The sequence below is a fragment of the Stomoxys calcitrans genome, chromosome 2, assembly GCF_963082655.1.
Source record: "Stomoxys calcitrans chromosome 2, idStoCalc2.1, whole genome shotgun sequence".
NCBI lineage: Eukaryota > Metazoa > Arthropoda > Insecta > Diptera > Muscidae > Stomoxys > Stomoxys calcitrans.
In genome coordinates, this window is record NC_081553.1 from 28,098,150 (window position 1) to 28,125,430 (window position 27,281).

The window sequence follows — 27,281 nt, forward strand, 5'->3', positions numbered from 1 at the left end:
CCTCCTCATCGTTTTTTCCATAGCTAATACTGAGAAAACTAATGGGGGTTGGGTCACAAGAGGGCAGTGGGGCGTATGATTTTTGTTCAACGGCATGAAGTCGTTGGTTCCGCCTATAAAGTAAAAATCCCCGCTGTGAAATGTCCATAAATCATCATCATAAAAATGTACCACAAAAACGAAAGATACATATTTCGGTCCTTCGCCCAAAGGAACGACCGGCTGACCGACTGTTGCGTTTTGCTGCTTCCACTAATTCGTTAGCAGTATGAGCGTGTGATAGCTTTTTGATATGAACAAATTTTTCTTTGAGGTGAAGGGAAAACAAGGACTGTGTCTTTGCTGATACCAACAAGATTGTCAGGATTTATTTTGTGCTAGTCCTGCCTATTTTGGGGTTAATAATGATAATTTACACATTGATGTTATCTTATCGCCATTACATCTTAACAAAAATTATCACAAATTGTTATGTCAGTATTTGTATGTGTGATCAACAAATGTGTATACGAGCGTGTGTGTGTTTTGCTTCTTGTCGTCCTGGAATAAGGAAGTTTATGGGATAAAATAATCTTCGCCATAAACTTCAATACTTAAGGGCGATAAAATAAAATTTGACTTTTAAAAACTGCGAAAATATCAAAAAAGGATTATATGAATCTTTTCTCTCATCAAAAAAATACTTTTTCTCTAAAGTTTAAAAAACAAGCTTTAATAACCCGGGCGTAAAATGTACACTCTCAAGTTTTTTATTAGCATATTGTTTGTTGATTTAAACCATAATTTGGATTCGTAAAATATTAAATATCTAACTAAAACAGATTACTTATCAATAACCACATCCGTAACCATACTAATATCCAACTATGTCATCTCTTATCCACGTCCCTATTGATATTTTTAAAAATAGTTTATCGATATACATTACTTAATTGATTCCATAACTCTAAGGAAATCGATCCGGTATTTATATTGATATAAATATCGATATTCATATCGATTTCAGTATTAACATCCATATCGATATCCACGTTGATATTCGTTTCGACATATCTACCTTTATCGATGTCGAAGCATATTGAACCCCACCTTATTTATATCGCTATCCATGTCCATATCCATACCCATAACCATATCGATTTCCATATTAACATACATTTCGGTATTTCTACCTTATCGATATCCAAGCATATTGAAACCCACCAATATCAATATCTTATAAAATATCGCTGTATAATTATTATCCATATTGATAACCATATCCAAATCATCATGTTATCGATATCATATCAATTGTTTTAAATTTGTTCATTTATACCCAAAAATACTTATGGACATATTATCAATATCCCAATTAATAAGATATTGATTTTCTTAAAGTTACCATAGCTGATACCTTATAGTTAACCTTACCTTTATTAACGATTGGAGTACATTATATATATGAGTAAAAAAAACTATGACCAATAGTAAAAATTCAGTTTGAACATAGGACATCAACAAGTTCTCATCATCTAACTCTATTGTTGGCCAAAGCCTTGGCTTGATTCCACGTAATATAGGTTAATTGTATTAAAATACCCTATCATTCATTTACATCAGTGTCTATATCAGTATCAAATCGATATTTAAATGCAATTTTGTAAATATCCCTATCTATATCGAAATCTTATTCAATATTTTATCAAAACCACAATAGGTATCCATATCGATATTTTATCGTTATTTCATCGATACATTTATCGTACCGATTAATTTATCGATACTGTATCGATGTCTGTATTGATATCTTTATTGATATTGTTTCGATACTGTATCTTTTTCTTTATCAATAGTGTATAGTATTCATTATCGACATTGTATCGATATCTTTATATATATCTATATCTATACAGTGTCGAGTATAGTTATCTATATCGATACTGTGTCGATATCTTTATCGATACTGTGTCGATATTGTTATCGATAATTTATCGATACTGTAACGATAATTTATAGATATCTTTATCGATACTGTATCGATTTGTGAGGTACTATGCGTACAAGCCATGTAAAAACTTCTCCCCAAAGAGTTGTCGAATTGCAGCACTCCGTTTGGAATCACCTGTAAAAAGGAGGTCCCTTATCATTGAGCTTAAGTCTAAATTGGACAGCACACATTGATATCTGAGATATGTTCCTAATGGAATGTTAATGAGGAAATTTTAATAGGAATATATTATCGATATCCACATCTATGTATTATGAACATCCATTTCCATATCGATATCTTATCCACATCGATGTCCATATCTATGTCAATGTCTTACGGAAATAAATATCGATAACCATATATTGCCGTTATTTATTCCGATATTTTGTCAAAATCCATATCCATGTACATTTCCGTATTGACATCCTTATCTATATCCGTATTGACATCAATACCCATATTGAGGCCACCGAAACGCGAAGGTAAGCATGTCCACTATGACGCTGAAAGCCTGGGTTCAGCGGTGGTTTTCCCCTCCTAATGCTGGCGACATTTGTGAGGTACTGTGCCATTTGGTATGGCAGCCATGTAAAAACTTCTCCCCAAGGGGTGTCGCACTGCCGCACGCCTTTCGGAATCAGCTTTAAAAAGGAGGTCCCTTAGCATTGAGCTTAAAATTGTATGGAACAGCACTCATTGATATGTGAGAAGTTTGCACCTATTCCTTAGTGAAATGTTCATGGGCAAATTTGCACTATCCATACTGATATCCATATCGATATCCAAATCGAAAACCATATCGATATCCGTATCCAAATCGATGTCCATATCGATATTCATCTCGATACCCGTATTGATATCCATATCGATACCGATATCGATTTTCATATCGATACCCATATCGATATCCATATCGATACCGATATTGATATCCATATCGATATCCAATCAATATTCATACCTATATATCTCCCGATTTGTCTTCTTGAGCCCCAGGAAACCACAAATATCATCCGATTTGGCTTAAATTGAGCATGTAGTGTTCTGTTATAACTTCCAACATCTGTGTCAAGTACGGTCCAAATCTGTCGACAACCTGATATAGCTCCCATATGAACCGATCTCCCGGTTTTACTTCTTGAGCCCTTACTAGACGTAATCCGATTTGGCTGAAATTTTGCATGCGGTGTTCTCTGATGACTTTCAACAACTTTGCCAAGTACGGTCCAAATCGGTCAATAACTTGATATAGCTCCCATATAAACCGGTCTCTCGATTATCTTAGTTCGGTTCCTTGAAGCTTTCATTTTTGCAGGTTTGGCAGAAGTTTTGTATGTAGAATAAAATCCATATATCCATATATTTATTCATATCGTTATTCCAAATTGTTATTCATATCGATATCTATATAGATATTAATATCGATATCTACATCTAGATCGCTATTTATATATTTATTTATAACTATATCGAAACGTACATGGATATACTTTCGAACTCCATATAGATATCTATACAGTTATCTTATCGATATCCATGTCTATAACCACATCGATATCCATATTAAAATCGAAATCTTTTCGGTATTCATATTTTTATACCCAAATCAATGTTTACTCTTTATTTATATCGATGTCTAATCGTTATTCATATAGATACCGATACACCTTCCGATAGTCTTACCATTCTCCATATCGATACACCTTCCGATAGCCATACCATTATCCATATCGATTTGAAACCATATCAATATCTTAATAATTACCATATTGATAACTTATCGATAATTCAACATTGATCTTTTAAATATCAATATTAATGAAAATTCATATCAAGTTCAATATCGAAAGTCTAAAACTTTAAAATATTCTCCTGTTGAAGAAAAAAAAATTGGAGTTCCTTCTCAATGTACCATTCTCAAAGATATCGATTAAATTCAATGTTGTGCAAATACTCACAAGTCCTTTATTTGATTATCTTATGGAGTGTACGCAACGCAAGCAGAATAAAGACACAAAACTTCAATAAAAATTTCATCACGACACGTTGAACGTGAGACTTACACAGAACGTGAGGATATAGAATTGAACAGGGGAGAAATTTCTTTTTTGTTTTTTTTTTCGGATAATTAAATTCGTTATAATCTTGCAGTAATTTATTTATATTATCAGTTCCACAGTCATCTGTCCTCCTTACACCCCCACCACCAGTCCATTGTCATTAACAACGGTGGCGGTGACAATGCTGATGCTGACTCGATTATCAAACAACAAAAACAACAGAAGCAACAAACAGAGATATAGCAACAGGACCAGGGGAAACTGATTAAGTCGTTGTTGCTGTAGTCGTCGTCCTCCTCCTATTCGTATTCGCATTCGCATTCGTAGTCATTGTCAATGATATTAAAAAGTTCATTACTTCCTTCTAAGCATCGAGCAAACAAAGCCGGGAAAACAACGAAACAGCTTCCCCCACAGCCTATGCAATATCCTTACACGCACATGTACACATACAGCGAGACCCTCGTATGTGAGACAAGGCTTAAGGGTTGTCGTGAAGTTTTCATGACTAAAAATAAGTCGAAATAAAATAAACTAAAATAAAATAAACAAAATATAATTAAATTAAAACACACATAAAATTAAGTATAAATAAAATAATTGAATTTAAAATAAAAAATTTAAACAAAATATTTTTATTTTAAATTTGGCAACTCTGTTTAGTTCTGCCACATATAAGCACTCACACTCTCACAGCTTACACTATGGCGAAGATAGGCATAGATACTCAGTTAAAGATAGGAAAACAATCTACTTAAGTTATACTTAAAGCATCGAAAAAGGAAATTTGAAAAGGTATGGTTTTCGGTTGTGGATTGGGAGGAAAATGGAAAAGACCTTTCCACCCTTAAAATAAAGTCAGACGATACAAGCAACAATATTCGAGTAGGAATTCGATGTCAATGTCGGAAGCTTCCTTTACTTAAAGAGGGTAAACGAGTAAATCTGCTCACAGGAATACCCAAATAAATGACGACAACGATAGGACAAAATATACAACCTCCAAAGGGGAAGGAGTAGCAGCAGCAAGCCGTAAGGCAGCAGAATACACATACATAAATACTGAAATTCACTGCAAACCTCCAATGTTTCGTGGCCCCTTTCCTTTGGCGTAGACATTTATTTTGGCTGACTCGATAAAAATCAAAGACCATGAATTGCTAACGTTATGAATTTAACTTAAACCGAGCGTTTAAATATTGAAAATCCCAATAAAGGCACGATGAGTAGAAGAAGGAGGAGTATAATCGAGGATGATGGCGAAGGTGGAGTAGGGATTGAATGAATAAATTTGAAGAGATTTTCTTTAAATTTAGGTAGGCTATTATAATATCTGCCGCCGCATACTGATGAATAGAATTTTGTTTAATTTTAATGAGGCCGTATTTAACTGCGCGCTTTTTATTTTGGGTCATTAAAAGTTGCAACTTTTTTTCTGCCATAAAAATAGGCATCTAAGCCAAACTTTTGTAGAGCTTTCAACCGCAATTCATAAAAAAAAATATAATTCCCCAAATAAAAAATAGAAAAAGTAAATTAAGAGTCTTGGTTTGGTTGGTTTTGAATAAATCATTGGGATGATTTAAACAAAAAGGGCCTATTTAATTAGGTAAAGTAATGCCATAAAGAAATGTTAATGTACAATACTTAAGTTTGACAGGAAAAATATGTTCATTTGATATGGAGGTCTAAGATAAACAGCCAATATCCTTTCCAGACACAGTTCGGCTAAATAGGAAAAATCCTTAAAGCAACTTCACAGGCTACTACCAAGCCACATAACATAAATAGTGAACATCATTATTGCGGATTTATTACGTCCACTTTAAGTGAATAATAAATAAGAAACTCTATGAAAACTAGCGTATTGATGTACTATAGGTACTTAGGTTCTTATTGTACAAGTCTTAGGAGCAATATACGCACGAATATGAGACCGTAAATTTGGAACGCAATATATAACAAGAAGTCAAATGATTTGAACGAACGACGTTTCTGCTGGTTTTAAAGCGAGAGACACAGCCGTCAAACTATATTCATTTTATCATCTAGCTCGACTTTCAGGTTTTCTGCTGGGCGTACCAAAAACGGGGCCATATCAAGGGTTCTTCGATAACTACCATGATCATTTTTGATCGTTTCTTGTATAGTTAGTTATACCGATAACCACTACGATATACGTTTCGCTTATCATATCGACGTTTGCAACGATAGCCTTATAGATAATTGTACCTATACTAGTATCAATAGCCATATTGAAAGCAATATCGTTACTTGCAAATCTGCGTGTACGGGTAGTCATATCGATATCTATATCTATACCTGTATTGATATGTGAATCGATAACTGTACATATGGCCGTGTCGATACCTGCATCAACATCTGTATCTGTTTAAACCTGTACCGTTTAAACTATCGATAGAAATATGGATATTCCTGTATCGAAAGAGATATCGGCAACTTAATCGATTTAATATCGATACCTATATCGAAAGAGATATCGATACCTAAATCGATTTAATATCGACACCTGTGACGCTTTAATAACTGTACCTTTGTCGATATAAATATCGAGAGCAATATTGATGCAAATATCGATACCTGTAACGATATAAATTTCAATAACTGTATCGATAGAATTATCGATACCTGTTTAGATAGAAATTTGGATACCTGTATCGATAGAAATGCCGATTCTAGTATCGAATGAAATGTCTATTCCTTAATCGATAAAATTACTGATACCTCTGTTCATAGAAATACCTGCATCGGTATGTGTATCGAAATCCATATCGATAACAGTATCAATATCTGCATTGATATATGTGTCGATAGTCATGCCGATATCCATATCGATAGTCATGTCGATCTTAGTATTGAAAGCCATAGCTATAACTGGTTGGATAAAAATGTCGACAACTGCCGACAGACTGCCACTTAAACCTAACCTTACCTATCGACAGTGATCGTGATTGTAACATCGATACCTGTTCGTTAGTCATAACGGTTCTTGTATCGAAAACTGTATTTATACAAGTTTTGTATTAATTCCGATATCCGTGTAGACTGTGTGATTGTCGAATTCTGTGTCGAAGATCACACTGTTATCGATAACTTAGCAGTACAACTCGTCATTTAACTTGATATCGACACCAATACTAACCACCTTAACGATACCGCTCACTAGATTATCCATATCGCTTAGTCACTAATGAGTTCTCCTCACACACATTCCTAGCAGCATCAGGCAAATTAGCTGTGTATGATTTTAATATTCATCCTCTACACTGACTGACTCGCCTTATCAAAGATGTACTCGTACAACATTAAATTAGAAAACTTCGTGGTTACATTACATCAAAGTTATGTACTCTTCGAAAACAACTTTGCTAAGTAAATAAATGCGTACAAGTGAAAATAAATATTTGTCTAATGTTCGAATTTAAATCACATTCTTGGTTGTCTGTATCTCTGTATCTTTCTTTCTGTTTAGAAAAGAAACAAGGATGGTAAATCTATTCACTCCATACATTTACCCCATGAAACCATAACACATTTACCATATTAAACCCAGCCGGAAGATACAAAAAAGCCATAAAGGAATGAATGAATGAATGGTACATATGGTTGATATGAGACCCCTTTGGTAAGGCAAGAACTCCCCTCTATCCTTAACCAGCCTGGGTTGTTTTTTTTTTGTGTTGTTAATACAGTTCATGTTTGCACATACTTGTATAGTGTATTTAGTATAGTTTCACTTGATTCGCTTGTGATAGACATAAGCAGACAATTGATCCTTTGCATTCCCCCTTTATACACTCTTTCGCCCGTCTTCTCCCACTCAACTCATAAGCTATGAGATTTATGGATGCTGATGTTCATGAGGTTGCCGTTAGTGATTATGATACTGCTGGCTTTTAGTAGTGATATGCGTAAAGGGTTGCTCTCCAGAACTCCAACTCCTGGACAAAGTTTTGACTCAGACAAAGTGCTCGCTTAGCGTTGCCATAGTCCATGATGGCTGTGTAGCCATGGCTTCTAGCAGCTCAAAGTTTTAATAACATTTAAACCGTTTGTATTTGCCAAATAAAAGAGGTGTAGCCGAGGGGGAGTGGTACATCTGACAGGTCCTTTGATGGCAAAGGGGGAGTTGAACATTCAACGCAACCATGGCTACCAGTAAATTTTCTACCGAGATTATTTTGTCATTACTTTGGATTATCGACAAATGTTGTTATAATGCCCAAATGCGATTAAAATTGTAAGAGAGACGGCAAATTTTTGGATTTTATTTTTAAGTTTTACATTTCACAATTCTGGGTTGTGTCAAAACAAAGCCAGAGAGTGAAGCGAAGGGAAGGTATTGCAGCAAATAATGTTGTGAGGATTCATTTGCAGTTGCTTAATTAAGGATTAGATGCAAAATCGTCATCATCATCATCATCAACATCCGAATAGAGCCTGTCATCAGGGAATAAGCGACAGGGTTCATTATTATATGCGAATTAAATAGAAAAAAAGAAGTGGGAAATATTTGCTATAGATCTTCAGTTATCTTTCCGCATAATCAGTTGCTGACTAACCCTTGGTGTAAGGTATGTTATAAAGTTTTATTTATTAGGGTGGTTCAGTCAAATAAAATAAAATGAAGTAAATAAAAATAAATATAAACATAAAAGCGTGCTAAGCTCAATCGGGCCGAATATTGGGAACCCACCACCATGAGTTCTGCTAAAAATTTATAAAAAATAAATTAAGTTGTAGGGCATAATTTTATTCTACTTACCAAACATCTGTCAAACCTGCAAAAATTAAAGCTTCTAGAAAGCGAACAAGGATGATCGAGAGACCGGTTTACATGGGGGCTATATCAGGTTATAGACTGATTTTGACCGAACAGTTATTGTAAGTCACAACAAAACACTACATGCAAAATTTCAGCCAAATCGAGCAAAAATTGCGGCTCCCAGGGGCTCAAGAAGTCAAATCGGGAGATTGGTTTTTATGGAAGCTACTAGCCGAACCGGGCCCGCTCCGCTGCGCCTTCTTTAACTCTCTAATATATTTTTAGGGTGGGGACACTTCGCCCTAAATGCGGATATCGAATTCGTGCCATTGTAGCCTATGACGCTGAACGCGTTCGAGTACATCGCGTTCGAGAACATCGCGTTCGAGAACATCGCGTTCGAGAACATCAGACAAAGCGGTGTTAATCCCTTCTAAATGTTGGCGACATTTGCGAGGTACAACGCCATGCATGGTCATTAAAAAAAATTTTCCCCAAAGAGCTGTCGCACTGCGGGAAGCCTTTCGGTCTCGACTATAAAAAAAGTTCCTTTATCATTGAGTTTAAACTTGAATCGGAAATCACTCATTGATGTGTGAGAATTTGCCCCTTCTCGGGGCATTTCGACTCAAATATGGATATAAAATTCGTTCTTTATTCCCAACGGAAATGAAGTTCAGTTTAGTGGGTGCTTTAGGGCGTACCCCAAAACACTTGGCTGCAAAATTGGATATCAGATTCGTTTTCTACTCTCAAATACCTTTCATTTTAAATAACCTATTTGACGTATCTTTAGGAGGAAAAGCGCCACCTAGACTTGAAAGCAATTTTTAATGTCATATTCGTAATTTACTCCCTAATACCTTTCATTTGAGCCCCATATAGCCATGGTCGGCTAATATGCCCATTAGGGGGTATTTGAGAGTGGGCGATCTCCCATTACTTGGATCTAATGTTTCACGCCATATTTGTAATCTACTGCCTAATACTTTTCATTTGAGTCCCATATTGACATGAACTTCGAATATATCTGTTTAGAGGAGTTTTGGGGTTGGGGTGAGGGTGAGGGGGGCCCGCTGGGTACTTGGACCCAAATTTTAATACCATTATCGTTTTCTGGTCCCCAATACCTTTCATTTGATACCCTTTTTGGGGTTAGGGGGAGGGTCTGCCTCGGTTCAGCCAAGTACCGGTTAGGGTTGGCGTGACCCCCTATACTTCGATCTGATTTTGTATGCCAGATTCGAAATCTAATTTCGATAAAGCTGTCATATAGACCGATCCTCCGATTAAGGTTCTTAGAGCCATAAAATCCACATTTATTATCCGATTTTGCTGAAATTTGGGACAGTGGGTTGTGTTGGGCCCCTCGATATCCGTCTTCAAATTGGCCCAGATCGGTTCAGATTTGGATATAGCTGCCATATAGACCGATCCTCCGATTTAGGGTCTTAGGGCCATAAAAGCCACATTTGTTATCCGATTTTGCTGAAACTTGGGACAGTGAGTTAAGTTAAACGCCTTAACATATCTCGATTTACAGTCTTGACCCTATAAAAGGCGCATTTATAATCAGATGTCACTGAAATTTGACACAGTGACTTATGTTAGGCTTTTCGACATCCGTGTCGTATATGGATCAGATCGGCTTTGTTTTAGATATAGGTACTAAAAAGACCAATATTTTTTTATACACAATTGACTCGTACTTACTAGAATTTGGTCCAAATCGGAACATATTTCGATATAACTGCTATGGGACATAAGGTATGCAATTTTCACAGGATTTTGATGAAATGTGGTTTGCAAATATACCCGACGTGGTGGGCATCCAAAGTTCGGCCCGGCCGAACTTAACGCCTTTTTACTTGTTTTCTCGGTTTCCATTCTCATTACACCCTAATATTCTCCTCTTTTTGTTTGCCAGGATTTTTTCGTTTTATCTGTCATGCTTCCTTGTAGTCCGTTCTTTCAACAGTGGCACTTGCCATTGTTAGAGTTTCTTTTCGCTTAAATATCCTGCATTCGGGCAAACACGCGTCGATATCTACAACAACAATAACAGCAAAAACAACGAAAAGACTTCCATTTATGCTTTCATCATCAGGACACGGCGCTTGCTAAATAAATATCCTTGAGCACGTAAAGGCACGTGCGGATACATAGCAACGCATGATGCAGTCGAGTCGAGCACTAAAGCGTATCCTGGTTTGACACTTTTCGCAGAATAAAAAAAAAGACAAGCGTTTTAAAAAAATAATGAAGTGAAGACACAATAAAATATAAAAAATTGTGGCAAAGGAGAAAAATTGTTAAAAATAAAATTTCTTCGTTGGAATTTCTTGAAGGAATTTGATATTTTTTTATTTAACTTTTTTATTAAACTAATTTAATTTTCCTAATTTTTTTCTAATTTCAGCATTGGGGCGTGCACCACCAGAGCCCTACTATGGTCGTTTCATCGGACAATTTACAAATTTCGCCCATGGCATAAAGGTATGCAACTGAACACAAGCCTCCGCAACAAAACAAAACTTTAAGTATAGCAAATCCTTTCATTTATTTCGCTTCATTATTGTTTTGTGGTTATGACCAGCAAAAAACAAACCAACAAAAAATGATAAAAATGTTTTAAATAACTTTTCTTCTTTTCGGCTTCTTCTTCCTTGTCTCTTCCCCTGTTGTTGGCTACTTGCTTGCATGCAAATAGGGTGCCATTTATGCTGTGGACGAATCAACGCTGTTCATAAAATCCTTTGCTTATGATGGCACGGGACCGGATGCCTTCTTTTGGGTTGGTGAAACGCCACGTCCAAGTCCAGAAGGATTCATTATACCCTACCCAGAGGACTATGTAGGAATGTAAGTAAACCGCACACACTTCTAAACTCATGTTTTCTCCTTTGCTAGCCAACCACCCCCGATACATCTCTCGGGTTTTCTCTCGCATTTAAATTGGTTTTTTTTTTGCTTTTCGTTGCTCTTTTAGTATGAAAATATGGATGCGAGTATAATTTCCTTCCGCGTAAGTGTGGTTTAAATTTTAAAATTTTTAATGCATTTTCCATTACGCGGCAAAAAAGACAAAATAAAAAGAAAAAAGTTGAAGCGCATTTCCGTTACTTAACTTCCCGTTCAACTGCTTACTCGTATTCTCTCTTTGCGTCCTCACTTCGCAACCAAACAACGAAGTGGGGTTTTAGTACGAAGTATGGCCGCCTCTTCGTTGGTGGTTCGTTTGTCAGCATGGCCTGCCTTAGCATCATGAGCTTTAAACTTTGTCTTTGTATGGGTGATGGTTGGTTTGTTGGTTGGCTGTTTGAAGATGTCCACGTTGTGGTGAGTTTTATTTTCTTTTTTTGGGTGTGGTGAGTGCAAGAGTTGTCTGTAAGAGGGGGATTTGTCATTGTAGCAAAAATTTTTGTGGTTCTTTTCATGTTTCTTCAAGGCAGGGAAACTTTTAAAAGAGGTTTAGAGACTTTTTTGTGCAACAAAAATTCCTTTTCAGAATTTTTCCTCGAAATAAATTGCGGTCTTTCAAAATTTTTCATTGTGATATAATTAAAGTAAATATAAGCAGAGTTAAGGTTACTTTTTTGCTCACCAACATCCCATTAAGTAACAAAGGGGAAAGTTACACTCATATTAATGAGTGTAGCGTTTTAGAAGTTTTTTAGTTCAATGATTAGATAACGTCTTTTAAAGAATTGCGTCCTCTAGGTGTTTCAGAAATCGAAAGATTGTAAAAAAAAAACATTAGGATAAAATTTTCCGTTTAATTCGGCAATTGTCTGCGCTCTGTACACTCAGAGAAAAGTTGATACCACATGGACTCATTTCAGTACGATACGGTATTGATAGTAAAGCAACACCGTATGGTAGCAAATCAATACCGCATGGTATTGATGAAATATTAAATTATTAGTACCATTTGGATATAACCTAATTACCGAACAGGTATTGGTTTTAATACATATCTATTTCTGGTTTTAGTACCAAATCGTTATTAAATATTCAACCAAAAATAAAAAACCATTAATTCCAATACAAATTTGACGCCGTCAATTCTTAATAGCCTTCTTTGTCTGGTATAAAATTGATACCCAATGGTATTAAATATATTTGCCAATAACGTAATTAAAACAATACCAGACGGCATTGGCAAAGTATCGTTCTTTTTCTATCAGTGTAGGCATTTATAAAGTCATACCAGAAAAAAGGGAAAAATAAAGCACAAAACAAAAACCAGATGTACCACAGAAGAGCTCTTAAAGGCAAGAGCTTCGCTGAGCCAGTCAGCCCAGGGTTCTATAGTCTTTCAGAATGACGAGAGGGCTTATAGCATGGAGCTAATCCGGTACGAAACAGGTAAAAGCGTGCTAAGTCGGACTGGACCGAATCTTTTATACCCTCCACCAAGCACCGGATTTGTCAAGTTCATTGTCTGGTATTTGTTTATAGGCAAACATAGGATAATGGATATGAATTGCTATGCTATTGGAGCTTTATCAGGTTAAAAACCGATTCGGGGCATACTTTGTTTTGATGTTGGAGACAATAGTCGAAGTCATTGTGCAAAATTTCAGACAATTCGGATAAAAATTGCGCCCCATAGAGGCTCAAGAAGTTAAGTTTGGAGATCGGTTCATATGGGAGCTATATCAGGTTATGCACCGATTTAGACCACACTTATGATTGTTGTTGAAAGTCAAAGCAAAACACTTCATGCAAAATTTAAGCCATATCGGATTATAATTGCGGCTTCTAGAGGCTCAAGAAGTAAGGTCCAAGATCGGTTTGTATGTCAGCTACATATATCAGGTTATGAACCGATTTGGACCATACTTACAACAGTTGTAGGAAGTCATAACAAAACACCTCATACAAAAATTGGATAAGAATTTTGCCGTCTAAGTCTCAAGAAGAAGATCGGTTTTATGACAGTAATATAAAAAGATCGGTTCGGTTTTATGGCAGTTATATCAAAACATTGGCCGATATGGCCTGTTTACAATCTGAAGTGGGCTACACCTATTGAAAGTATTTGTACAAAATTTTAAGCGTCTAGTTAGCGTGCTTTTTACAGCCAGATGGACGGACATGGCAAAGTCGCCTTTGGGGTCTCGACTTTGTAGGGTCTCGACGCATATTTCGAGGTGTTACAAACGGAATGACGAAATTAGTATACTACCACCCTATGGTGGAGGGAATAAAATGGTATTCACTCACAATGCTGTGTCTTCTATTTGCAATTTTGGGGTAATGACATGACACGTCACCACAGACCCCGCAGAAGTCCGCCTCCGCTACACCCATCCAGGCTCTCTTATTCCAATAACTCCATATAGACTCCGTCCCCATTTAATTTAGACAAATTAATGTTACCAAAAGATACTGAGAACTGGGTGGGAAAACGACGTCCAGTCCGTCAACAAGAAAGGACCCCCCGGTACATAATTCTATCGGCTGCCCCTACCCAACATCGCCAGCCCCCTTCAGATATGGACCTTACATGGCCCAATGCCAGAACCTTCAGCGCCGTCCATGTATATCTCCAAGTGCCTTCCGGATCGTGACGACCCTTAATCTCTTTTAATTCCAAGGAAGTCAATTAAGAATCCTGTTCCGGTGACCGCATCCGTGTATACAGAAGGTACTGTGAAAGGCGAGCTACGCACAGTGACGATATCCCTTTTCGGAAAAATGGCGTCAAGTCTGTCAACAAGAAAGTACTCTCCAGGTACATAATCTGTCGTGCTTCATATCGCTTGGCTCTTCGCCACATCTCCAGCAACCTTCAGATCCTTTCACCTCTTAATCGGTATGGCTCGATGCCAGAACCTTCAGCGCCGCCTGACTGTGCACGTATTTAGTGACAAACCAATAGGACAGCTGCTCCTGCATCGTCTCCAAGTAGATTGCCTAAAGTTCTGGGTCACTCGTTATAACTGATCCGCTAACTTTTAACTTTTCGATCATCTTGCGGAGGGTACAGCTGCCCAGAGCCTGATGCGAACGAGCCATCCGTTTTCAACTGCACACACCCAGCGCATCGACCTCGGCCTAAGCCCCGATCTCCATCCAATCAAGCTGCGACAGGAGTAAATAGAGTTCTCTTCTGACCCTTTCCTCGAGGTTCCTTTCCATTTCAGTTTCAAGAATTACGCTCAGCTACTTGGCCTCCGGAGTGAGTTGAACATCCAACCCCATATAGAACGGAATCTTTAAAACCACCAGACTTCATTTTCTGGTAAAAGCGGCAACTTTACCCCATTCAGGGTAAATTTCCAGAAAATGCCCGGTGTTCTGGCACCGTCCTAAAACCCAACTCATTCCTTGAAGTTTCAAAAGGGGAAGAGCGCACTCAGTTCCCTTAAGAGCTTTTCCTGGGCGTTCCTTTTTTTGTTGAGTTTTTGTTCAAAAATTAACCCCAATTGCTTGGCCACCGTGGTAAGCGGTATTTCTACCGCTTCCAAGGCAAATCCGCTGTGTGAGCGGCATCTCTGCCCATTCAGGGCAGTTCCTATGATAAGTCCAGATTTCGTTTAAAGGTGAACGCGCCAACTTTACTTCATCCAGAACAAATATTCCAAAAACGCCCAGTGTGTTTGTTGTCTCCGGTCTAACTCCTACCTATTTGTTTGCAACAGGAGAAGAGTGCATTCTTTCCATTTCTGACCTGTCCTCGACATTCCTTTCCTAGACCAGTTTTTGGTCAAGAATCACGATCACGTACTGAGCCTTTATAGTGAGAGGTAATTCTAGCCCAGTAATGACAGATTCCCTTAAAATGTCCAGTTTCGAGATGAAACGCCTAGCCCATTGACCTTCGCCCAACCACTAAACGAAGAGCGTTATAGCACCCACTTAACATGATGACAACTTCAACCGCGCAAGCAACAACCTTCACTTTTTTTCTGCGAAGAACCTGAAAGTCCCATTCATAACCAAAAGTTACAAAAGAGGTGATAAACCTCTTCCTCGCATAGTCTCGCAATCTTGCTAAACAATGCCTCAATCGCTATAAAACTGGCAACGATGCATGCATTTCAGCCTCATATATAACTACAATTACCCGGGAAAAAGGGGATCCTCACGTTCACCAGACCGTCATGTACAGACTCCAACTTTATGTTATTAATACCTCCCTCCCATAAGGCCGGCAAAATGATGTGGCCTATCCTTGAAATCAGTGCTGCAGAGTGTAGGTTTTGAAGCCTGAGTCAAAAGTCGGAGTATTTATTCGAAGTTGGATCCCGGGTCAGAATTGAGGACTCCAAAGCGGACTCCGACTAAGTCTTTATACCCCTACGTCGTCTCCGATCTCGGGACCAGCATCAAACTCCGCAGCCCTGCACGAAGTTCCTTGGATTTAACTAGCCACCTCATGAAGGACACTGTCAAACGACCGGCCCTTTCTGTAACCATGCTGGTAGCTTAATACTTTTAAAGGATAGAGAAAGTATGATTGGCCTTTACGTCCAAGGATGAGAGGCTTATCGACCTGTATGCCTTGATGACCGATTTCACCGCCATCTGGACTAAACCCAGAAAAAGGCAGATCCTTAAAAATCACCAGGAGGAGGCGTGTAACACTCTCTCGTATCTTTTGTAGTGCAGAAGGTAGTAGGGTTCAAACTAATTTGCCGCTTAGAATATATTTTCCTCCGTTGTCATGTCCTCTACCACGGACATATTGTCAGAATACATCGACCAACTGCCTTAGTATCTCAGGAGTTTCAGTCAGACTCCGTCCAGGAAAAAGTCAACCCTCTGAATGCCCAATGATTTTCGGTTCCCTAGAGGGCATCTTGCTAATATCAATCCAAAAAGAATACCGAAAATAAATCCTTGGGCCCTGTTGGCCCACATCGCTTAACTTCCATACTTGTTTAGGTCATTGAACAGAGCTGTCATGTATTCATCGTGTTTAATACAAATTTATCATCATCCAACAAATTTCATAGTGTAAAGGCTCCTAGGAGAGATCGGGATCTGAAAAGAAGATAAATTTATCATCATCCAACAAATTACAAAAAGCACGGAATTCCTGAGTTTGATTTTTTGAGGTTATTTTTTAATATTTAGAGCGCATTGCCGATTACTGGCTTAGGTGTATGTCCATAGTATGTCGGAATTAAATCCGAACCCACCTTACCTAACCTAACACAGCTCTGATCATATTTTCAGAGTTGTGTTTAATATCGAATGCTTGATATGTGAAATGTCTCACATAAAAATATCATCTTACTACTAAAGTCTCCTATCCCCTATCCCACTGATTACTGTGAGGATAGCACACCAAATATGTATACCATTCAAAATTTATGAACATCATACCAATTCCATTTATTGTAATATTGGCCGACATATATGAATGCACAAAGCTTTGACAGATTTAAATTGGTATGACTGAGAGGTAAGATGGAGTGATGTAGGATGAGAAATGGAGGCGTTTTGGCGTGTTTGTTATGGAGGTTAATATCTTAGTTTGTCAACGAACATTTTTGAGTGTTTCGAGAATTATTGCTGTTACTGTTCCAACTCAAGCATTTCAAACATTCATTCATTTTTTTCATGCATTCATTCACCCGTTCATACATTGCATTGAGACCGTCCTCCAACACTTTCTACATATATGCCACATTCGCCCCCCTCTCTTCCAGCATACGCTGTCACAATGTCATTGATGTTACGACGTTATGTCGTTACGTCGCGTTACGCACGCTTAACAATTGAAACCACTTTGAGAAATTAAAAAGCATTTCTCATTTTACACATGCTACCACATACACATTCGCATTCACACTCTGTACGGCCATTGCCATTCACAGTTAATAAACCACCCACCACAAGCAAATCGAATGAAAATGACTATGCTTCCATTCTCTTCTTCGCCTCATGCTTTTGTATAGCTCTATAATGAAGGCTGTTGGTTGTATGGGTATGTGTGTGTGTATTTTTTCAAATTTTTCATTGTCCTACATCAGGTGTAGAAAACAAGAGATGAAGGTAAATGACGGCTGTATAAAAGGAGTTGTTGAGGGAATGACTGTCAAAAAATTTTTAAATAGCAAAAAAAACAAATAAGCTTGATTTTTTTGCAAATTCAGAATATATTTAAGACACAAACTTGCATTATTATCTCTAAGGAAATACGTGAATATTAAAAATAAATTAAAAAAATTAATTTAAACATCCAAAAGAAAATATAGGGGAATTAAATTAAAAGGACTAAATAGGTAAAGTTTAACAGTGTAACCTTGTGAATAGATGGTAATAAATTGGTGAGAAGGTCCTCTGTTCTCTTTAAAAGATATTAGCCCACCTAAGCACCTTCTATAACACACAGAATAAAAATTTACTTATATTTATAGTCTAAACTTCTAAGTCTCATGGGTGCATGAGCAGCCGCACAGGCACTTTGCCCAAAATGGTTTTTTTGTTCATTTTTATTAATTTTTTTGTAAGATTCGTACTTTTCTTCTTTAATTTATGCCTAGAGATGGGCGATGGATAAATACACAAAAGTTATTTACCCGGTAAATTAGATAAATACCCGGGTATAAACCCGTTTATACCCAAAAGCTGGGTATTTATAATTTTGCAGATATCTTGTCTATAAAAACATTTTTCAAAAAATTTTTGATGATTTCGTTTTCTTTGTATATAAACCTGATCTTCTGATCTCATAAAATCGGATTATAAATAGCCGCTATATAGACCGATCTCCAGACTTAAAGTCTTGAGGTAATAAATTGGTCATTTTTCATCCGATTTCGATGAAATTTGGCACATTGAGTTTTGGTAGGCACCTATTCATTTCTGTGAAGTGCGGTGAGTTTAGGTAGATCCCTGTTCGTCTCTGTGAAGTGCGATTGTGATAGGACTCTACTTGGATATACCTGTCCTTAGACCGACCACTCTATCTCCCGATATAGGGTATTGAAGCCATAAAAGATCCATTTATTATCCGAATTCTATGTAATTTGGCACAGTGTGTTCTGATAGACCCTATACCCATTCCTGTAAAATGTGGTACAGATCGGAAAAAATTTGGATATAGCTGCTAAATATACCGATCTCTCGATATTATGTAATGAGCCTATAAAAGGAGCATATTTCATCCGTGCGTTTCGACACCCCTCTAAACCTTTTTGTTGAATATCGTCCAGATTGGATCATATAGGGAATGTGGACCAGATACTCTACACAATATTCTGTACAATACTCTATATTGGGAGATCGGTCTTTATGGCAGCTATATCCAAATTTGGTACGATTTAGACGATATTCAATAAACAAATGTAGAGATCTATCGAATCGCACTGCTTCAAATTTCATCAAAATCGGATCAAAAATGCTCCTTTTATGGGCTCAATACTCTATATCGGGAGATCAGTCAATCTGACAGCTACATCCAAATATATTTGGATCTGGACGATATTCAACAAAAAGGTGTAGAGGTCTATCAAAACTCACTGTTTCATCAAAATCGGATGAAAAATGCTCAATACTCTATATCGGGAGATCGGTCTATATATTGGGTTGCCCAAAAAGTAATTGCGGATTTTTAAAAGAAAGTAAATGCATTTTTAATAAAACTTAGAATGAACTTTAATCAAATATACTTTTTTTACACTTTTTTTCAAAAGAAAGCTAAAATTAACAGCTGATAACTGACAGAAGAAAGAATGCAATTACAGAGTCACAAGCTGTGAAAAAATTTGTCAACGCCGACTATATGAAAAATCCGCAATTACTTTTTGGGCAAACCAATAGTAACTATATCCAAATATGGTCCGATCTGCACGATATTCAACAAAAAGGTTTAAAGGGGTACCAGAACTCGCTGTGCCAAATTTCATTGAAACAGGATGAAAAATGCTACTTTTATAGGCTCATCACGCAATATCGGCAGACCGGTATATATGGCAGCTATATGCAAATATGGTCCGATCTATACTACATTTGACAGGAATGGGTAGGGGTCTACCAGAGCACACTGTGTCAAATTTCATCGAATTCGGGTAATAAATGGATCTTTAATGGCCTCAATACCTTATATCGGGAGATCGAGTGGTGGGTCTAAGGGCAGCTATATTCAAATATAATCCTATCACAACCGCACTTCACAGAAACGAACAGGGGCTAACCAAAGCTCACTGTGTCAAATTTCATCGAAATCGGAAGAAAAATGAACAATTTATTGCCTCAAGACTGTAAGTCTGGAGAGCGGCTATATATAACTAATATCCGTTTTTATGAGATCAGAAGATCAGGTTTATATACAAAGAATACGAAATCATCAAACATTTTTTGAAAAATATTTTTATGCCGCAGATATCTGCAAAATTATAAATACCCAAAAAAGGTATTTATTGGGTATTTACACAATAAATACCCAAGCGTAGGGTATTTACCCGGTAGAAACCCATCTCTATTTATGCCCCATATTGTTCAGGTTATATGTTTGTAAAACCCTTTCCCTTTGAGCAGGTTTGGAGGCCCTTGAGATTGTTGGCCCAAAATTTCGATGTCAAATTTCTTCCCTATTCTCTAATACCTTGAATTTGAGACCCATATTGTCATGTCTTTTGGGGCAAAACTCTCAGAAAGTTGAATCCATATTTCAAAGTAAGGTTCCTACTCTACTTGTAAAACCCTAATTGTCATAGGTGATTTAAGGAAATGGGATTTACGTTTTGCCTTCCACGAAACCCTATATTACCAGATGTCGCCACATGCCACTTTTGGGTTGTTCGTTGAATTTTTAATTGTTCCGCAAGCGGAATTTGACACCAATCAAATGTTTTTGTTTCCACAAGATTCCATAAAGTACATATATATATTCTTGATCGTCTCGACATTCTGAGTCGAACTAGCCATGTCCGTTCGTCCGTCCGTCTGTCGAAATCACGAACGCGTAATATTGCACAGATACTTACGATTGATGTAGGTCGTTGGGGATTGCAAATGGGCCATATCGGTTCAGATTTGGATATAGCTCCCATATAAACCGATCTCCCGATTTGACCTCTGGAAGCCGCAATTTTTGTTCGATTTGGCTAAAATTTTGAAAATGGTGTTTTACCAACAACTGTGCCGAGTACGGTCCAAATCGGTCCATAACCTGCTATAGCTCCCATATAAACTGATCTCCCGATTTGAGACCTTACATATCGCAATTTTTGTCCGACTTAGGTAAAATTTTGCATGTAGTGCTGTTTTAAGACTGTACAAAGTATAGGCCAGACAACTAAATTTTTAGCAGAATCCATTGTGGTGGAATCCCAGCATTCTGATCGACCGAACTTAGTACGCTTTTAATTGTTATATATAAGATTTGGTTATAGTTTTATTTAATTTCTCTTATATATAACTTTTTTTTCAAATTTGCTTTCTGTAGGATATAGTGGTAAAACTTCCTTTCAATGGGATATATTGTTAAATTCTCTTTCTACAGAAAATGTTTACAAAATTTAATTTCTAGATGAAATTTGTATACCCTCCACCATAGTATAATTTCGTCATTCTGTTTGTAACTCCTCGAAATATTCGTCTAAGACCCCATAAAGTATATATATTCTTGATCGATATGACATTTTATGTCGATCTAGCCAAGTCCGTCAGTCTGTCTGTCGAAAGCACGCTAACTTTCGAAGAAGTACAGCCAGCAGCTTGAAATTGTGAACAAATACTTCTTATTGGTGTAGGTCGGTTGGGATTGCAAATGGGCTATATCGGTCCATGTTTTGATATAGCTGCCATATAAACCGAACATGGGTCTTGACTTCTTAAGCCTCTAGATGGCGCAGTTCTCATCCGATTTGACTGAAATTTAGCATAAGATGTTTTGGTATCACTTCCAACAACTGTGCTAAGTATGGTCTAAATCGGTCTATAACCTGATATAGCTGCATTGTAATCCGATCTTGGATCTTGACTTCTTGAGCCGCTGGAGGGCGCAATTCTCATCGGATTTGGCTGAAATTTTGCATGAGGAGTTATGACTTCCAAGAACTGTGCTTAGTATGACGCAAATCGGTACATAACCTGATATAGCTGCCATATAAATTTGGCCAGATCGGTTCAAATTTGGATATAGCTGCCATATAGACCATTCTCTCGATTTAAGGTTTTAGGTCCATAAAAGGCTCATTTGTTGTCCGATTTTGCCAAAATATGGGATAGTGATTTGCGTTAGGCCCTTTGACATCATTCTGCAATTTGGCCCAGATCGGTTCAGATTTGGATATAGCTGTCATATAGACCGATCTTTCGATTTAAGGCTTTGGGCCCATAAAAGGCGCATTTATTGACCGATTCTGCCTAAATTTCGGATAATGAGTTTTGTTACGCCCTTCGACATCACTCTGCAATTTGACCCCGATCGGTTCAGATTTGGATATATCTGCCATATAGTCCGATTTGTCGATTTAAGGTCTTTGGCCCATAAAAGGCGCATTTATTTTCCGATTTCGCCGAAATTTGGGACAGTGAGTTGTGTTAGACTCTTCAACATTCTCCTTTAATTTGGATCAGATTGTTCCAGATTTGGATATAGCTGCCATATAGACCGATTTCTCGATTTAAAATCTTGGTCCCATAAGAGGCACATTTATAATCCGATTTCGCTGAATTTTGACACAGTGACTTATATTAGGCTCTTCGACGTCCGTATCGTATATGATTCCGATCGGCCTATATTTGGATATGGCTACCAAAAAACCAATATTTGTTCTATATAATTGAACAATGACTTATTCTTATTGAATGTCCTTGTTGAATCCGTTCAAAATCGATATAGCTGCTATGGGGGCATAAATTATGCATTTTTCACCGGATTCTGACGAAAGGTGGTTTACATATATACCCGAGGTGGTGGGTATCCAAAGTTCCGGCCGAACTTAATGCAATTTTACTTGTTGTTGGAAATTATGTAAAGTTCTTTTTTCAAAATATCCTTTCCATGCGAAATTTTGCAAAATTTCTTTTCTATAGGATTTATTTTTTTTTTTTTTATTTTATTTTATTTTCTTTTATTTTAATTTATTTTATTTTATATTCATTTATTTTATTTTATTTTATTTTATTTTATTTTATTTTATTTTATTTTATTTTATTTTATTTTATTTTATTTTATTTTATTTTTTTGTTTTATTTTATTTTATTTTATTTTATTTTATTTTATTTTATTTTATTTTATTTTACTTTATTTTATTTTATTTTATTTTATTTTATTTTATTTTTTTATTTTATTTTATTTTATTTTATTTTATTTTATTTCATTTTATGTATTGACTTTAAGTCCTCTACCTCATTAATACCCCTCTTTACATCAAGTCAAGGCTCTTCCATCATAAGACCTAACAATAACTGTTCCAAATTGTTGTTTACATCTATAATGCCTTGAAGATTTTTTTTTATATCAAAATCTTTTTAAATCTCTTTATATTGCTGGTTTTTTCTTGTTTGAAAAAAAAAAAAATAAAAAAAAACTTTCCATGAATGAAGATTGCCTCATTTGCTTTCATTTTTAATTTGTCACGATTACCTCGTTATGAGTTCTGCTTTTTTTTTTTTTTTGTATAGACAAACACTAGCTGCAAACAATGGAGCTCGCAGGGGAAAGGAAGAAGGTACACATAATCATCATCTCAAGATGTTTGTATTTAGTCTGTCTATTGTATTGTGTTCTCCTCTATTAATTTTTCTATGGCATCTTTTTTAAGGCTTCTTGTGCTCAATTTTCTATAAGCTTTTACTAATCTCAAGGTTAGACTATGGTGACATAGTATTTTTAGTAGTTGTTGTAGTTCGACATTAGGCCCCATGAATAGTAGATTGGCCCTAATCCTTGATTAACTGCTATTGGACCACCCAATAACACAGCCAACTACTTGGAGAATGGGATGTGAGAGAAAAAGATGAACGTAAGTTGGGCTCAACAGTTACCGGGAGCAACATGTGAACTAGGCTAGTCAATTGCTCATCTTTAGTATAGGCTTAAGTGTACACACTATGTGCATGTATGTATGTCATTACCAAATCAAAACAGAAAGTCAGTGTTGCCACATTCAAATGTTTGTTTGACAGCAGGAATTCGAAAATGAGATTTTTGCAAAAAACTTTTCCATATTTCCATTTTTTATTTCTTAATAATTTTAAATGTCAATTTGTTTATATTTAATTTAATTTTGTTTTTCATTTTTATTTTATTTTGTCATATAATAAATTTTTCCAAAAACTGACTTAGGGTAACCCTGTTTGAAAAAAGGAAGGTTGCAATGATAAAAACTATTTCTCAAGTGTCCTTTTTGGGATGCCTTCAGTTTGAAATGCAACCAATTTAGGTGGCATTGCATTACATCACGACGAATGTGTCAGTGAGTGGCTGGGAGGGTGTGTGGGTGAGTGCATAACTCTATAGAAATGCATGTCCTTAGACACCAACACACACCCGCTGCCACACCAGCTTACTATTTGGGTGAAATTTTAATCTTTTCTATATGAACTTGGTCATGTTTATTGCTTTCAAATATTTTGTTTGCCAATGAGTGAGTGCATCTACGTTCTACTCCTTCTTGGCATTCGTTTGTTCGCTTCCACACACTTAATCCTTTGGATTAGTTTTTCCTTTCAATTGTGTTTGACGATGACATTCAAGGCGCATACTATTTCATTTGTGCTTCTCTCTCTATGTGTGTTTGTGTGTGTGTGTGCTTTAGGAATTATATGAAAGTGTGTTGCCTTGCTTGAAGTTTCCCAGCAGAGTATCTTTAAGCGCTGATACGTATGATCGTTTGCACTTTGGCTCACATTTATTGGCTAATACTTCCTTTTTTCTGCTTGTTTTCCTCAATGCCACAGTAAAAATCATTGAAGAGTGAACAAAAAATTGAAGCTAAAAAAACCAAAAAATTTGAAATCACGTCAGTATTTGACAAGTGTTTTTGCGGTTTACGTTTTGCTTGAAGGTGTATGACAAGGTCTTCGTTTCAAAAAAGCATGTTGATGTTGTGCCGCAAAACAAAAAATGATATGTAAGTGATTGCAACAAAGACAAATGTGATTTGTCTCACTAGTGAAATATATTGGGGTGGGTCTTACAGAATAAATTGGGTATATAAATTGTCAAACAGAAAGCTATTGAAATTCTTTTATCGCACCTCCCATAAATAACTTATTACGGATGCTGAATGAGGAGGGTTTTGAACCCGTCTGCTATGCAGACGATGTTATAATACTTCTTAGGTAGGGTAAGGATACGAACCAGCTATGAAGAAGGGCCGAAAGGGTCTTGCATATGGCATATGACTGGACTAAACCCAGGGGTCTCAATGTTTTCCTAGGGAAGACTGCAATATGCCTGTTCACGAGGAAGACGAAGGTAGGCCATTTTGACGCACCACGTTTCCTCAATAAAACGATTTCGATATCTGACAAGGTCCAATAGCTAGGAGGAAGACGAAAGTGGGCCAATTTGATCCACCACGTTTTCTCAATAAAACGATTTCGATATCTGACAAGCTCAAATACTTAGGAGTGATCTTGAAAAGGAAACTTAATTGGAACCGTCACATCCAGGAGCTTATAGAGAAGCCTCACAGATGTTGGGAATTATGTAGAAGGGCCGTTGGCTCGAAATGGGGCCTGAATTCGAGTATAGTCCACTGGCTCTACAGGAGCGTGATTACATCAATTCTTACTTAAGCCTCAGTAGTATGGTGGACTGCTATGGAGAAAAGTTCAACATAAAGACCATACAACAGGTTCAGAGAACATGTTGTCTTGGCATAGGCGGAGCGATGAGGACCACGTCTACTAGGGCACTGGAGACTATTCTAGATAACCGACACATTGGCATACAGATAAAGTGTAAGGCAGCCACTGCTGCTATTAAACTTAAGGCGATGGGAGAATGGATTGAGATTAGGAGCAGCTCATACAATAGCGGTATAATCGAGTCGACGTTAGGAAACCTGGAAAGAAGGGAAGAGGTTTTCGATCGGATACCTGAGACGACCCTTGAGGTCGACTAGGAGGCACTGCTGCCATCGGCACTGTCTTGGACTGTCATCTGGAAGATTATGTTACACGGATGGATCAAGGCTAGAGGGCAGAGTGGGCCTGGGGATCGACATCGAGAACCCAGGGATTACAATCTGTTTTAGACTGCATGACCGTAATACGGTCCTGCAGGCGGAGATTCGGGCGATCACATTATGCGTCAGGTGGTGTGGTGCAAACGCGAGGACGTCGAGTGTGAACATTTTTACGGACAGTAAAATCGCTGTAAGTGCAATAACAACCATGACGGTTGGTTAGGTTGGGTAAGAGTGGCAGTCCTTTACAGACTAAAATAGACAATTTTAAGTCCATTGTGATACCACAGTAGCGACAGACCAAGGCTTCTGGCGGGAATCGAACCCACGACCCCTGCATTGGTAATCCAAGCACGCTACCAACACGGCTACCGGGGCGCCCCATTAGGATGGTAAGGTCACGAACAGTCTTGCAGTGTGAGAAGTTGATTAACGCCTTCTCCGAGGATGTCACAATCCGCATCGTTTGGGTGCCGGGTCATAACGGAGTAAGGGGCTAAGAAGGGGCAGACGATTTGGCAGGCCAGAGAATTGCCGTTATTAAACTTGGTTAACCCGTTGTATGGCCCACTGTGAAACAGCGTAAGACGGCGAAAATTCCATGGGGTTATCCGGTTCGTGAGAGCACGAGGCTATTTCTGAAAGAAAGTAAGAAAGAGGTCAGTATAGCTTTTGGGTATCATAGCTCCCTTATGCAAAATCGGTGCGACAAGTGATACCATGTATAGGGCATGTGGGCAAGATGATGAGACGTAGGAGCATTTCTTAGGTCCTATGTTGCCCGCTTTCTTGCCTAAACGACATCACCACTTAGGTGGGGACACAATACCAGACATGAGCCAACTTAGTGGCGTGGTATGGAAAACAATTAAGGATTTTGTTAGTATAATCTTGATCGTCTTGACAATCTTTGCCGATTTACCAATGTCTGTCCGTCCGTTTGTGGAAATGACGATCATATCCGAACGAATAAACAAATCCTCTCGAAGTGGATAGTGGCATGGGCGGATTAATATCCGCATCCTCTTTTCACCCTTATCTAAGGCCTCGGGAAATTGATGAACTCCTTACACAAGGGTGTCGAGTGAATCAACCTCGGGCTCTTGGGAGCTGTATTCACCATATTGCCTTCAGTTTGCTAAAGTCTGTTCTTAACATCCCATAATAAAGCCGTATTACTGGAGCCCTTTTTTTATCGACCAACACGCAGAGGATGTCCGTTATGAATGCAGTGCATTGCATTGGAGAATGGAAATTAGGAATTGGAGGGGGGGAAAAGGATGTAGTGTTTATTGACATTTGTCTTAAATCTCTGGATGTCAAAGTGGGTGGGAATAACATTAGCCGCAAGTCGA

The 27,281-nt window shown here is 37.5% G+C and overlaps 1 protein-coding gene across 1 annotated transcript in view; it reads left to right on the forward strand.

The window, feature by feature from the left end:
- The window catches only part of LOC106080554 (protein Skeletor, isoforms B/C), a 136,716-nt gene that overhangs the window by 49,029 nt on the left and 60,406 nt on the right, over positions 1-27,281 (forward strand). Inside the window, exons 2-3 of the mRNA XM_013241969.2 lie at positions 11,238-11,314; positions 11,529-11,680. Of these exons, the coding sequence (XP_013097423.2) occupies positions 11,238-11,314; positions 11,529-11,680 (229 nt within the window). The remainder of the gene's footprint in view (positions 1-11,237; positions 11,315-11,528; positions 11,681-27,281) is intronic.